The 14,022-nt window shown below is 43.6% G+C and overlaps 1 protein-coding gene across 1 annotated transcript in view; it reads left to right on the top strand.

The window, feature by feature from the left end:
• The first annotated feature begins 1,941 nt into the window (after positions 1 to 1,941).
• The window catches only part of FBP1 (fructose-bisphosphatase 1), a 31,155-nt gene continuing 19,074 nt past the window's right edge, over positions 1,942 to 14,022 (top strand). Inside the window, exon 1 of the mRNA XM_037850918.1 lies at positions 1,942 to 2,236. Coding sequence (XP_037706846.1) covers positions 2,067 to 2,236 — 170 coding nt within the window. The 5' untranslated portion in view covers positions 1,942 to 2,066. The remainder of the gene's footprint in view (positions 2,237 to 14,022) is intronic.

Below are 14,022 nucleotides of genomic sequence, written 5' to 3'. Positions count from 1 at the left end.
CAGACTCGGCAGGTGAACTCGCTGTCCTCCCCACTACGTGGGACCTGACTCCCAGGGGTGTAAATCTCCCTGGCAACAGGATATGACTCCCGGGGATGAACCTGGACCCGGCCTCGTGGGACTGAGAACATCTTCTTGGCCAAAAGGGGGATGCAGAATGAAACAAAATAAAGTTTCAATGAGACTTCAAATGGAGTTGAGAGGTCACTCTGGAGGGCATTCTTATGCACTATATAGATATCCCTTTCTAGGTTTTAGTGAATTGAAATAGCTAGAAGTAAATACCTGAAACTATCAAACTCCAACCCAGAGGCCTTGACTCATGAAGATGATTGTATAACAAGGCAGCTTACAAGGGGTGACAATGTGATGGTGAAAACCTTGTGATTCACACTCCCTTTACCCAGTGTATGGATGGATGAGTATAAAAATGGGGACAGGAACTAAATGAAGATTGGGATGGGATAGGGGGAATGATTTGGGTGTTCTTTTTTACTTTTGTTTTTTATTCTTTATGGCGTAAAGAAAATGTTCAAAAATTGATTGGGGTGATGAAGGCACAGCTATATGATGGTACTGTGAACAACTGATTGTATACCATAGAGGACTGTATGGTATGTGAATGTATCTCAATAAAACTGAATTTTTTAAAAATGCAGGTGCTAGAAAGGAAGAGCCCCTTTTTTGTACCCCCCCCAAAAAATTATTTTACTGTGGTAACATATAACAAAATTTCCCATTTTAACCATTTTAAGTGTATAATTCAGCAGCATGAATTACATTCACAATGTTGGGCTGCCATCACCATCCATTACCAAAATATTTCATCACCTCAGACAGAAACTCTGCACACATAAAGCAATAACTCCCCCTTCTCCTCGCCCCCCAGCCCCTGGTAACCTCTAATCCACTCGGTCTCTACGCGTTTGCTTATTCTAGATATTTCATGTTAAGTGGAATCATACAATATTTGTCCTTTGGTGTCTGGCTTATTTCATAAACTCAACATAATGTTTTCAAGCGTCATCCACGTTGCAGCGTGGGTCAGCACTTTATCCCTCCCGACAGCTTTTAAATTAAAGGACTTTCGAGAGGAAGAGGCCTGAATTAAGGATTCGCACATGGGCATCGAGACAGGGGACTCCACTTCCGAGATCAAGGCAGAACCAGCAGGGCCCCCAGGGGGCAGCGGCCGCCAGCGATGCGCGGGACGGGGTGGGTGGGCCGCGGACTCCCGGCCGCCCCGGGCTGCGGGGCTGGCTGCTTCTCTCCGCTGTGTAACACGTAAGCTTGCTGAACTTCTGTTTTCTATTTTGAAAACATATATATATATGATTGGAGAGAGAGAGGGAGATAGAGAAAACGATTAGGAGAGCAAGGTGAAGAGAGAAGAAGAAGATAGGGAGAGAGAGGGATATAGATGATAAATATGAGAAGATAGGTAGGTAGTGGAATGATAGAGGGAGGATAAGGAGGCGATAGAGTGATAGAGGAGAGGAAAGAGAAAATATAGCTATTAGAAATATTAGATCATATTAAATATTGATATTTATTATTATATATAAACATATTATATATATATAAACATATTATATATATATATATTATATATATATATATATATATATATATATTAAATCACGACTGTACCTCAGGCAGGATTGTGGCGGGGACTGCAGGAGATAACGTGGGCGGCCCGGCGCGCCGCTCCACAAACGCAGACGACTGTGCTCCGCCCGCACGGGGGCGTGTCGGGGCGACGGCGGAGGAAGTCCCGGTGGCGGCGGGCGCGGGGCCGAGTGCGCTGCAAGACCCGGACCTTGTGGTGAAATCCCAGGGGGCGGGGCGGGGAGCGCTGGCAGGGCCGAAGCGCGGGGGGCGGAGAGGGGCGGAGAGGGGCGGGGACCCGGCGCCCGTAGGCTCCCCCTAGACGCACTACGCGCGGCCCCGGCTTCGGCCAGTTCCGTTGCTAGCGGTGCAGAAACCGCCGCGCGCGTCGCTCTGTCTTCTTGCCGCGCTCCCGCCGCCCGCACCTGCCGCCCAGCGCGCCGCAGCCCGGCCCCAGCATGACGGACCAGGCGCCCTTCGACACTAATGTGAACACCCTGACCCGCTTCGTCATGGAGGAGGGCAGGAAGGCCCGCGGCACGGGCGAGATGACCCAGCTGCTCAACTCGCTCTGCACGGCGGTCAAAGCCATCTCCTCCGCGGTGCGCAAGGCGGGCATCGCGCAGCTGTGAGTGAGGTCTCCGGCCGCCTGAGGCTGCGTCCTGTCTGTCTGGGGATCTCCGACCTCTGGCCCTCTGGCCACTTGCTGTCAGCCTTCTGTTTGATATCTCAGAGTCCCTCCCTCCCTTCCTCCCTCCCTCTCTCTCTCCAGAAGCCTGCCTCCTGCATCCCTCTTACCTGGACTGAGCAGTCTGCCTTGGCAACATCTCTCACCTCCTCCAGGTAAAACTGGCTGGCCAGGATGGCACCGTGGCCTGCCCGTCATACCCCATCCTAGCCTGGGGTCACCCCCTTCAGGAAAGTGTGGAGTGGGCGCCTTCCTTCCCGTTCTCTTTTTGGTCCTCCTTCACTCCCTTTGGAATTGGAGTCCCAAGTCAGGTCTCCAACCCAGTATCTCTTTGACTCTGCACCAGCAAGTTGATAATCCAGGCAGGTAGGGAGGGAGCCTGCAAGCCCAGAGCTGTGAGGGGCAGTACTGTTTTCCTGCAAAGTGCTCTGGAGGGCTGGCCGTGCCTGGGACAGTTGCTGTGTTGTCCCACAAACAGAAAACTGACCCAGAGAGGTTAAAAACTTCTATCCGTCTGCAGCAATGGAGTATGCAGCCCTTGGCCAAAAGCTATGTGTAAATGAAATGGTTTTAAACGAGCTAGGCCATGCACGCACCTCAGTTGTTGGCATGCACGGGAATCACTTGGGGATCTTGTTAAAATGTGGCGGGGGTGGGGCCTGAGATTCTGCATTTCTAACACTTCCCAGTGGTGCAGATGTTGCCTATGAGGCCACACTCTGAGAAGCTAGGACTTAGGGGGCCTGGGGACTCAAAGGGTACCGAAGCTTTCTGTAAGTCACACAAAAACACCCTTCAATTTATCCCTGTGTGCAAAAGTACTTTATAATTAGACTGGCCCTCGCTATAACTGAAGGGTCCCTGGGTTTTCAGATTGTGCACACTGCTTCCTAACATTTCTCACTTTTGTGAGCACTATTTTAAAAATGATGCATGGTGCTCATAGCTGATCTGAAAAAGTGTAACCCTGCTACTTTGGAATGCATTTTCTCTGTTTTTTAAAACGGTTCCTCTCCCCCTCCTCCCAACACATACACACATATACTTCCTGTGACCTGGATTGCTTTTCTGGAAGGCTGTTTGGCTTCTGGTCCCAGAGTATGGGCTGGAGGAGCTAACCCTTCAGAAAGGAGCACATCATCACGTATTTATTTTCAGATGTCACGCAGGGGTGGGCCAGGAGAGAAATTGGGACAGGTATAATAGAAAGGTGTGGCCCCCTTACTAATCTCACCTTTGACCTTTCTTAATAACATATATCTAAGGATTCTTTGCTTTAGGAAACATGCTCAGTTAAAATCTCTCTTCACATTTCGTTTTCATGTGTTGGTGGCCTCATGGCTTTGAGAACAGGGAGATTTAAAAAAAACACACACATTTCTTATATTATTTTTTTAATGTGTCGGTACCTTTCACAACCCCAAAGCGTGTCAGAAACTCGAGATCTGTTTTAAGGTGTATCATTCCCACCTTCTAAGTAGCCTCCGTGTTTTCTTTTCGGCTTAATGTTTTTATGGACTATGAACACTTGGAGAGAGGTATGTTTTCCCTGATCAGATAATGCCTTCATTGTGTGATGACTATGGAAATGAGTCCTAGACAAAGGGTGCTCATTTTAGCTGCAAGAAATATGTGTATTTTTATAGTAGATAGTTGTGCACACCAGGGTGTTTTTAAAATTGTAAACTAATCAAGAAATTGAATTCACTGACAAAAATTCAAACCATTCAAAAGAACACAAATGAAAAAGTGAAATCTGCCCTGTATCCATTCCCTGGGCTATCCACTGTTAACAATTTACTGGTTATTTTTCCCAGATATTTCTTTATAATCAGGAAAATGTGTACGTGGACATAAATTTACATATGCCTACACGTAGAAATCAAACGAAATGGGATCACACATAACATACTTTTCTGCAGTTTGCTTTTATCATTCAAAAACAAAATATAATGAGCATCCTTCAGTGTCAGGACGTATAAATCTACCTCCTCTTTTTTAATGGTTGTGTAGTATTCCACTGCATGGACCTATTGCAAAGTTATCTAAGTCTCCCTATCTTTGGGCATTTAGGTTTTCACTGGTTTTTGCCTGTTACAAACAGTGTTGTACCCTTGGAACTGGCGTTGAGACCTAGTCATGAGGGTGGGGGTGGGGTGGGGGACCTGAACCCTGGACATTTAAGTATTCCTGTGAAAGGAAGAATTTGGCTTCTCTCAACATGACACATAGTAACCAGGCAGGCAGCAATGAAACAAGATCTGAAGTCAGGCCTCTGAATTACATTCATCACAGGCTTTGCTATCCCAGATGAAAAGTCCAGGGTGCCTGCCAATAGATTGTTAGTGCTGAAGACTTATTCCAGAAGGACAAGCACCCGGGGGCAGAGGATGACTGCAGATATGCAGTCACTTCACAAGAACACGTTTGGGAAGCTCTGCAATGACAACTCATCGAGGAAATTTCAGGAATTTAAGCATAGAGCCAGATTTCCTCTCCCTCCATCTCTTTTTGCCTACAGTTGCTATTGTAGCCACTTCTGGAGCTCCTGGTAAGATGGTCATGGAATGCTAGAATTTTTAGATGAACGAGTCTTAGAAGTCACCTAATCCAATCCCTCCTTTTGCAGTCGAGGACACTTGAAGGCCAGGGAAGATGAGGTGACTTGGCCTATGACCCAGGTCTCCCACACCCCAACTCAGGGCTCTTTTTGCCACACTACACATCTCTTCCTTTGTTTTTTAGAAATTACTGAATACTCACTAAACTCTAAATCTCATCCATTAATTACATTTTTGATGTGAATTCAGAACTGTTTCCCAAAGAGTCATTGCCTTTTGGCAAACACGCTCTGGAAGGCTTATCTATGTGCCCCTGGGCTCTCCCGCCCACTTTTCAGAAAGAACATATCAGATCCAGGGCAAGGGTCAGCCAGCCTTCTGGTTCTTTCCTGAGAACACTTAGAGCCCATAAGTCGAGCTAACAAATTCATGACTCATATGTCAAATTCTGGAGTGTTCCCCCACTTCTTCATTTTTTTCATTGCTTTGGGGTAAAATGGTTCTCCAGTGGCTTAAGCTTTTGCTTTAGGGTTGTGGAGTTGACTTTCCTTTCTACATGTTTCTGTATGTGTCTGAAGAATTTGGTGGTTCCATTCAATTCAATAAAATGTTATTGAATACAACATACAAAGTTCTAGAAGAGACTGAGAGATGAGGATGCAGAGCTTACTCTGTAGGAAAAATCAGATGCAAAATTAGTTAGGAAACACAATAGAGATTCTGATAGATTCTCTATCTAAGGTGCCAAAAAGACTCTATCACGGAAGTGTCCAAAATATTATGCAGGTGCAAAGGATTGTGGAGCATGGAGAGGTGCATTTGAGAGGGACAATACAAGGTGGTCATAAGGCCTGATGGCTAGAAAGCATTTCAGGCTGGGAGTTGTAAGAGCAAAGGTAGTAAGTCGGGAATGATTGTTTCTGGAAGAGTTGCTCATCCAGGTTGAAGCATAGGGTGCATGTGATGAGGGATTTGGGGGTGTTAAATTGTGGGTGTATTGGGGGAGCATCAGATGGCAAGGGTGAATAATTTATACATTTTGGGAGGTTTGCAAAGGGGAGAGAGCAAAAGTTTTGAAATAGGATAGTGGCATGGTTAGAGATTCATCTGGGGAAGATATGACAGGAAGTATAAAGAATTGGAAGAGCAAAAAATAAGACTTGGGAAAAAACAGTTGAAAAAGAGCAGCTGTGTTAGAGAGGAGGAGGAGAGGCCTTGGAGAAGCCTAAGCATGGATGGGATGGGAGGGACAGTGAGGGAGGTTCTCAAAGAGCTGGTCCTAGCAGTTGAGAGAAGGGTCATTAAAAAAACGAAACAAAACAGAAAACAAAAACAGAATTCAAAAGGAGGAGCAGGTTTGGGGAGGCTAGGGAAGAAGAAGTTGCCAATGTTTTGGAAAAGTTGAACCTGAGGTGTTAGAAGGCTGTCCAGTTGGAGATGATGTCCTGCAGTTTGTCATGCCAGCCGGAATTCGGGCATGAAGAACTAAAGGTTTGGCCCCTGGATTTAGACATATTTGCCCAGAGGTGAGAGGAAGAAGAGAAAAAAATCAGGACTGGGTTTAGAGGAACAGGACATTGCAGGGCTTAGGAGCACAAGTGTCAGAGAGAGATGGATCTGAGCTCATGTTCCCATCTCTGCCATTTGATTTCCATGAGGATTTGGGCAGTTGGCATAGCATCTCTGAGCCTCAGTTTCCCCACTTGTAAAATAGAGATAACTGTATTTTCAACCTCAAAGAGCTGTGAGGATGAATTGTGTTTATTAAACAGGTACCACATCCTCACCATCACTATTTTGCTAGGCTGAAGGTGACTTTTTTTTTTTTTTTTTTTTTGGCAAACTGATAGTTCTTTTGGTAATATGTTGCTTTTCATTCCATAATAGCATCCCACATGCATATCAGCAGGGAAATAGTTCAAATTAGAACATTATATATTCAAATGATATTGCATCAACCGGTTGATTAGAAAACTTCCCCCACTTATGCTCACATCGTGTTCAGAAAAGTTGCATTTAGATATGGAATCCTCTTGGCAGTCTGACAGAAGAAAATAAGAAGTAACTTTAGTTTTAATTTTAGAATTAAGGAGCAGCTAATATACGTTTAAGTTTATCTTCAAATTTTGTAGTTTATGATAGCATGAGAATTTTAGAAACTTTATCAGATTTATTTTATATTTCTTGAATTCTCTTCTCCATGAAGAGTGAATTGTAACTTCCTTTCCATAAAATAAACCCAACCAGCCACACACCATTCTATTTGCCCGTTTTCAGCCCAGTGAACACAACCAAAGGCTGGGGTTTGTGACCTTTGGAAGCAGCTGTGGTTGGTGCCTCTTCTTCAACGTATTTCTGAACTGACCCTTGGACATTCAGAGCTAGGTGAATAGTTGGTCATTTACTATGAAATTATCAATCAATAACAAGTGAGAGGCCACTTTTCAGTGCTATTTGAGTCATAAGGAGTGTATAATAACTTGCCTCCCTTTTTCTTTAGTCAGGTGTCATGAAAAGGAACTTTCCAACTTGGTTCTTTTGCCTACTTCAGCTTTGTTATCTAGACATCAGGAGGAAATGGGCTCCAAAGTCAGTTAGCAATTAAAGAAGTCACTTGAAGGTTCTTCCCTAAATGTGGCAGCCAATCTAATCTTTATGTCAAGTTCTGTGCTTCAGAAATGTTAAAAACAGCTTTCCCCTGACCATTTTATATCACTATGTCAAGTATCACAGATTTTGTGGCTGTGACATGACCCATTCCATTGTAGGTTTCAGAAATCACAGGCAAATTAGAAAACCAATGCTAATATTTAATCTTCATTTTCAGGGATTTAAAAACACTTGCCAAGTTAATTTATCCTTTTGATGAGTTCCCTATCATGTGAATTAAACTGAGTTTATAGCTTTTTCAAAATTTCATTGAGGTTCACAGTAAAAGAAGAAATATTATGGACAGCTTCTTAAATTAATTTTTGCTCCCCAAATTCTAGAAAGAGAATTTTTATGTCTCTGGGGGTTTAAAAAGGAAAGATCCTAACAGGTAGTTTTCCCCCACTTTACTTGGGCTGCAAGTTTAACTAATTTGAAGTGAAATGTCATTTGCGTCTCAAATCAGATAAATCTTCAGTGAGATTTTAGTCAAATGTAAACTTTGAGCACTTTTTCTTTCTTTCCCGATGACCTGCGACAACACTTCTGCCTTGGCTGTTTTCCCAGAAGTTGCCAGCAAAACTGGTTTAGCAGTTCTTCTCCCCCCTGTGCCACCACTGTCAGTCAACACTTATTTAGATACCCGTGGGGCTGTCATTTAGGGGTGAGACTGGGTACGCCAGGTGTATCACGGGCCTCCTACAAGACCTGGCTAGAAACAATCAATCTGGGAAGTCAGGCGACTTGATGGAAGTCATGTGGTTGCTAAGAGGGAAAGGTGGGATTTGAACCCAGGTCTTTTCCGGTGCTTTTTCTTACCAGGACCCTACCTTACTTCCTAACATGGTTGTATTTATGCCCAGGGAAGATGGAACAATAACTGACATTTCTTGAGCACTTTTCTATTTGCCAGGCACTATTCTAAGCCCTTGACCTGTATCAACTCATTTCTCCTCCTCTTTGTAACTTTGAAGTGCTGTATTATATTCCCATTTTACAGATGAAGAACCTAAGGTCAGAGATGCTAAGTGACATGCTCAGGTCTACTTAGCATGTGGCAGAGCTAGGATTTGAGCACCAGGGGTCTTGAATCCGAGCCTGTGGCCTTGACCATGATACCCTGGTCTCCTGGTTATCTGGCTGGAGGGACAGCTATCCCTCTTGTCTTGACACTAAGTCTGCATAGCAAACACATTGTTTTATCCAGGGGGTGTGTTGAGATGGGTCTTAGATGGTGGAGATTATGAAGGGGCCAATACCAATTCCAGGGAGTCAACAGTTTACAATCTTAAGAATTTGAATTCCTTTATTGCTCTCTAAATTCATTCATTCCCTCAAGAAGTGTTTATTGAGCACTTACTATATGTGGGCCTTGTTCCAGGTACTGAGGATATATGGTAAGCAAAATGTCATTCTTTCTTCCAGCTCAAGAACTGACAAGTCTTTGTTCCTCCAGAAACACATCCAGATGACCCCTGGGTGCTCAATAATTTCAGTTCTCTCAAGAGTTTATGTCACCTTTAGCTAGCACCCTGGGCCTTAGCTTCAAACGTCACCAGAAAAAGTTGGGCGGCCTGTAAGCATGTACGTCAGTCCTCAAGTCGAAGTGTGTATGGGAGTTTTCATCTCCAGGCTGGCCCAATGGGTGAGGTGCCAGAACCCAGAGCTCTTTCTGCACCTGGCATTCTTGTGCAAAGTCTGTGGGCAAACTCCTCTGATATCCAGGTTTTAGGTGGTGTTCTAGTTTGCTAATTCTGCTGTTAAGCAAAATACCAGAAATGGATTGGCTTTTATAAAAGGGGTTTATTTGGTTACAAAGTTACAGTCTGAAGGCCATAAAGTGTCCAAGGTAAGGCATCAACAATAGGGTACCTTCACTGAAGGATGGACAGTGGTGTATGGAAAACCTCTGTTAGCTGGGAAGGCATGTGGCTGGCATCCGCTTGCTCCCAGGTTGTGTTTCAAAATGGTGTTCTCCAAAATGTTGCTCTTGAGTGTTTTGTCCTCTCTTAGCTGCAGCTCCTCTTAAAACGTCACTCTTAGTTGCTCTCAGGTCCTTCTGTCTGTGAATTCCTTTATATGATTCCGGTGATCCAATTGACACCTATCTTGAATGTGCAGGATAACACCTCCATGGAAATTATCCAATCAAACATTTCACTCACAGTTGATTGAGTCACATCCCCATGGAAACACTCAGTCAAAGAATTCCAATCTAATCCATACTAATATATCTGCCCCCACAAGATTGCATCAAAGAACATGGCGTTTTGGGAGACATAATACATACAAATGGCACAGGTGGCATTTCCAGGGCTGTTGGCCAAAGCTGCTCCCTCCCTCCCAGTGGCTCCTGGAAAAGGGTGGGCCATCCCTAACAAGATCATGAGGAAAATGCCGCTGTGGGCTCTCCTGGTCCTTCTCTGGCTGGGAGTCGGGAGAAGAGAGCCTTTGAGTCACATGACATCGATGCCTGAAAGCTTCACCTCTGCTTCTGGCCTCCTGGAGGCCTTCCTGGAGCCTGAGGGGCTTTCTGCTTCAGGTTCTGTTCCCTGAGTCATTATCCCTCCGCAGCCCTGTGGAAGCAGCCAAGTTAGTTAACAGGTTTGCATTTCCTAGGTCAAGATTGAGAGGTGGATTAATTCCTCTAACGCTTTGGTTTTATTTCCAGAAGCTGCCCCAGGTCAGCAGAAGTGCCCATTAACTGGCGATATCTATATCAGGATCAAAAAAAGAACCCATTATAATCAGCTCTGCTTATTCTATGGGGGAAAAAAAACCAACCATTTATTAAAATTACTTAACATGTTATATCTAATTATTTTATTTTTTTACAAACTTAAATCAAGATACAATCTAGAATGTGATTTCAAAAATATAAATTTCTGTGACATTAGTGTCTGTATTAGGGAAACAGAACCAACCAAGATTTTATAAAAGTATTTCACATAACTGTGGGGATGCATGAGACCAGATTCCGTAGGGCAGGCCGCAAGCTGGCAACTCTGATGACAGTCTTCAATGAGTTCCCCAGGAGAGGCTGGCTGACTGAAGAAGAAGTGAAGTTCCTTTCTCTTCTCCCTTAAAACTCTTCAGTTGGTTGGGGTACATCCAACTGATTGATTGGATTATCTCATTGCGAAAGATACTTACTTTGTTGATTGTAGGTGTAATCAGCCACAAATGCAATCAATAGACTGATGATTTAATAAACCAGGCTTCCAGTTTATTAACCAGCCAAAAATGTCCTTGCAGTAACAGTTAGGCCAGTGCTTGCTTGACCAGACACCTGGGCACCATCACCTGGCCAAGTTGACACAAGAACCCAACCATCACAGTATCTCACCATCATTTCTCTCTTTTCTCTTTTCAAGAAAATTTTAACTTTAACTTGGATATATGGCAACCAAAGATCCTGGATTTTCTGGAATAGTACAATTTAAAAGCATGTCCTAGAAATGCCAACTTTTTAAAAGCCAACTGTAACCCATACATACTTTTTAAAGTGGCATGAAATTTATTTGACATCATGCCCTGATTTGGGGTTTTGGGGTTCCTGCACTTGCAGGCAGCCCATATCAGCTACTTGCAGGTTGCCCATATTAGCTACTCCCATCTCAGCAGGTCTTTCCGTCTGTCTTTCCATCTATTGCTTATCAGAGGAAGCCTCACACTGTTTCCTCTTTCTATCCCTTATGCTCTGACATTTCTCCTTTGAGGCCCCAAAGAGAAAAAGTGGAGAAAAGCTCATGAAGTTGCCTTTCTCCTCTATAATAACTTCCAATTAAGAAAAATTTCCTTGTCAGGCCAAGTCTAATCTAATCTAAATCTAGATGCTCTGCCCCTGTGTTGTCAGCACCAAACTGCCACTGGGGAGAGGGAGCTAAGCTTAGAGGTTTACAGCTTGCTCAGGTCAACCCATTTCTTCAAGGTTTCAACCTGTTTCTCACCATTCATTGTAAAGTACCCTGGCTCCAGGAGAAGGCTTTTTTTTCCCTTTATGACCATACAAGTATTTATTGAGTCTTTTTTTTTTAAGTTTTATTCACACACCATACAATCCATCCAAAGTGCGCAATTAATGGCTCTTGGTATAATCACGTAGTTACACATTCACTACCACAATCAACATAAGAACATTCTTATTTCTCCAGGAAAGAAAAAAATCCCATACCCCTTATACCCCCTTTCCCCCATTATTGATGCTTAGCTTTGGTTTAGTGCCTTTGTTACAACTGATGAAAGAATATTACAATGTCACTGTTAACTACAGTCCTTAGTTTGCATTAATTGTTTTTTTCGCCATATATCATCCTATTATTAACACCGTATAATAGTGATGTATCTAATTCATGTAAGAACTTTCTGATATTTGTACAATTCACCACAGTCATCATCCACTATAGGTTTCGCTATGTTTTACAGTCCCATGTTTTATCCTCTAGCTTTCCTTCTACATGACCCTAGACTTCCCCTTTCAACTATACTCACACTCAGCACTGTTAGTTACACTCACAGTATTGTGCTACCATCACATAGTATTATACTATTCATTTCTGAACATTTACAACCAACCTTATTAAACATTCTTTACAGATTAAGCATCATCTGCCCATTCATTCTCTCTACCCTCTTTCTATCTCCTGGTTACCGATACTATAGATTTTAACTCCCAGAGTTTGCTCATTATGATTAATTCATATTAGTGAGACCATACAGTATTTGCCCTTCTGTGTCTGGCTTATTTCACTCAACATAATGTCCTCAAGGTTCATCCACATTGTTGCATGCATCAGGAGAGAAGGTTTTTTTTGCCAGGCTTGTACAATGGTTTCCCCCATCCCTTTAATCTCATTAGCTGCCTTATTCTGACCCCCAGGAGCAGCAAATTGGGAGTTAATCTAAAAGGGAGGCAAGTGACATGAGGAGGGTTTGCTCAAGCCCTGTTGAGGGCTGGTTGGTGCCCATCCTCTCTTATTCATGACACCAAAGCACTTTCCAAACCAAGACAGGGCTTCTGGCTCCTGTTGGGCTCTCCTGAAGTCTAGCTAGAACTTCAGTTTATGGAGAACAGTTGATTCGTTTCCTGAGCAAAAGATTCCCAGCCCTGGTTCAACAGATCAAGCCAAGGCATTGGCCGTCTTGTCAGGAGCTAAGGCCATATCTGCTGTTGATTCTGTGGGCAGTTGTTCTAGTTTGCTAAAACTGCTATTATGCAAAATACCAGAAATGGATTGGCTTTTATAAAGGGGATTTATTAAGTTACAAACTTACAGTTCTACAGCCATAAAAGTGTCCAAACCAAGGCCTAAACATGAGTATATCTTCACTGGAGAAAGGACATTGGCATCTGGAAAACCTCTGTTAGCTGGGAAGCCACGTGGCTGGCATCTGCTTGCTCCCAGGTTGTGTTTCAAAATGGCATTCTCCAAAATATCTCTAGGCTTAACTTCTCAGGACAGACTCTGGGCTAGTATCTCCAAAGCGTCAGCAAAATTCTGCTTTCAACGGCCGTCTCCACAATGTCTCTCGGCTGCAGCACTGAGCTCTTTCTGTCTGACCTCTTATAGGGCTCAGGTAAACTAATCAAGACCCATGCTAATAAATGGGCAGGGCCATACCTCCATGGAAATTATCTAATCAAAGGTTTTACCCACAGTTGGGTGGGTCACATCTCCATGGAAACAACCTAATCCAAAGATTCCAACCAAATCAACACTAATGTGTCTGCCCCGGCAAGATTGCATTAAAGAATATGGCTTTGGGCAGGACATAATATATCCAAACTAGCACAGCACTGCCGCATCCACGTGGACATCAGAATACATACTGGAGGCTCTCGTTGATCTATCCTTCAGGGCCTTTGAAGAACAATGACTGGTCAAAATTCAGAAATGTACTGTTTCTAAGGGGTTTTCAGAAAACTTACAAAGAAAATAAACCCCAAGTGCTCTTCAGCTAATTAGTACCTGGGGAATATTTCTGAGGGTTTTTTTTTTCCCTTCTGCCCAAGTCACAAAAACCTTGCCGGCTTCTGGCTTTTCATTGTTGACCTGTGGAAACGTTACCTCAGAGACTTCTCACCACCTTTTTTCGGGCCTCTCCTGAGGCATGTTGTGAGAAGCTTGACTGAGCATTTGCTGGGCCCTGCCTCCTCATCGTGGCCTTGCATACCTGCCTCAGGATAATGCAGGAAGGCGTGAGAGATGTGGGGTACAGCTGTAATGTGCCAGATGTGACTCAAAGAACACCCAGTGAGATTATTACATAAACCTGGATATTATTACTATCAACATGACAGTATCGTTGGCTGACAGATTGAGAATTCATTCTCCCAAACTCTGTTTTTATCTTAAAGTCACTTTTCTGTGCCTCGTTGAAGGTTCCCTTTATACCTTAATACTCATCAGGAGAATCTCTCTTTCAAGGATGGTGTTCCAGTTTGCTGAAGCTGCTTTTATGCAAAATACCAGAAAAATGGATTGGCTTTTGTAAAGAGGATTTATTAGGTTTCAA

Source organism: Choloepus didactylus, chromosome 10 (genome assembly GCF_015220235.1).
Source record: "Choloepus didactylus isolate mChoDid1 chromosome 10, mChoDid1.pri, whole genome shotgun sequence".
NCBI classification, from domain to species: Eukaryota; Metazoa; Chordata; class Mammalia; order Pilosa; family Megalonychidae; genus Choloepus; species Choloepus didactylus.
This window is presented reverse-complemented; position numbering and strand designations above follow the sequence as displayed.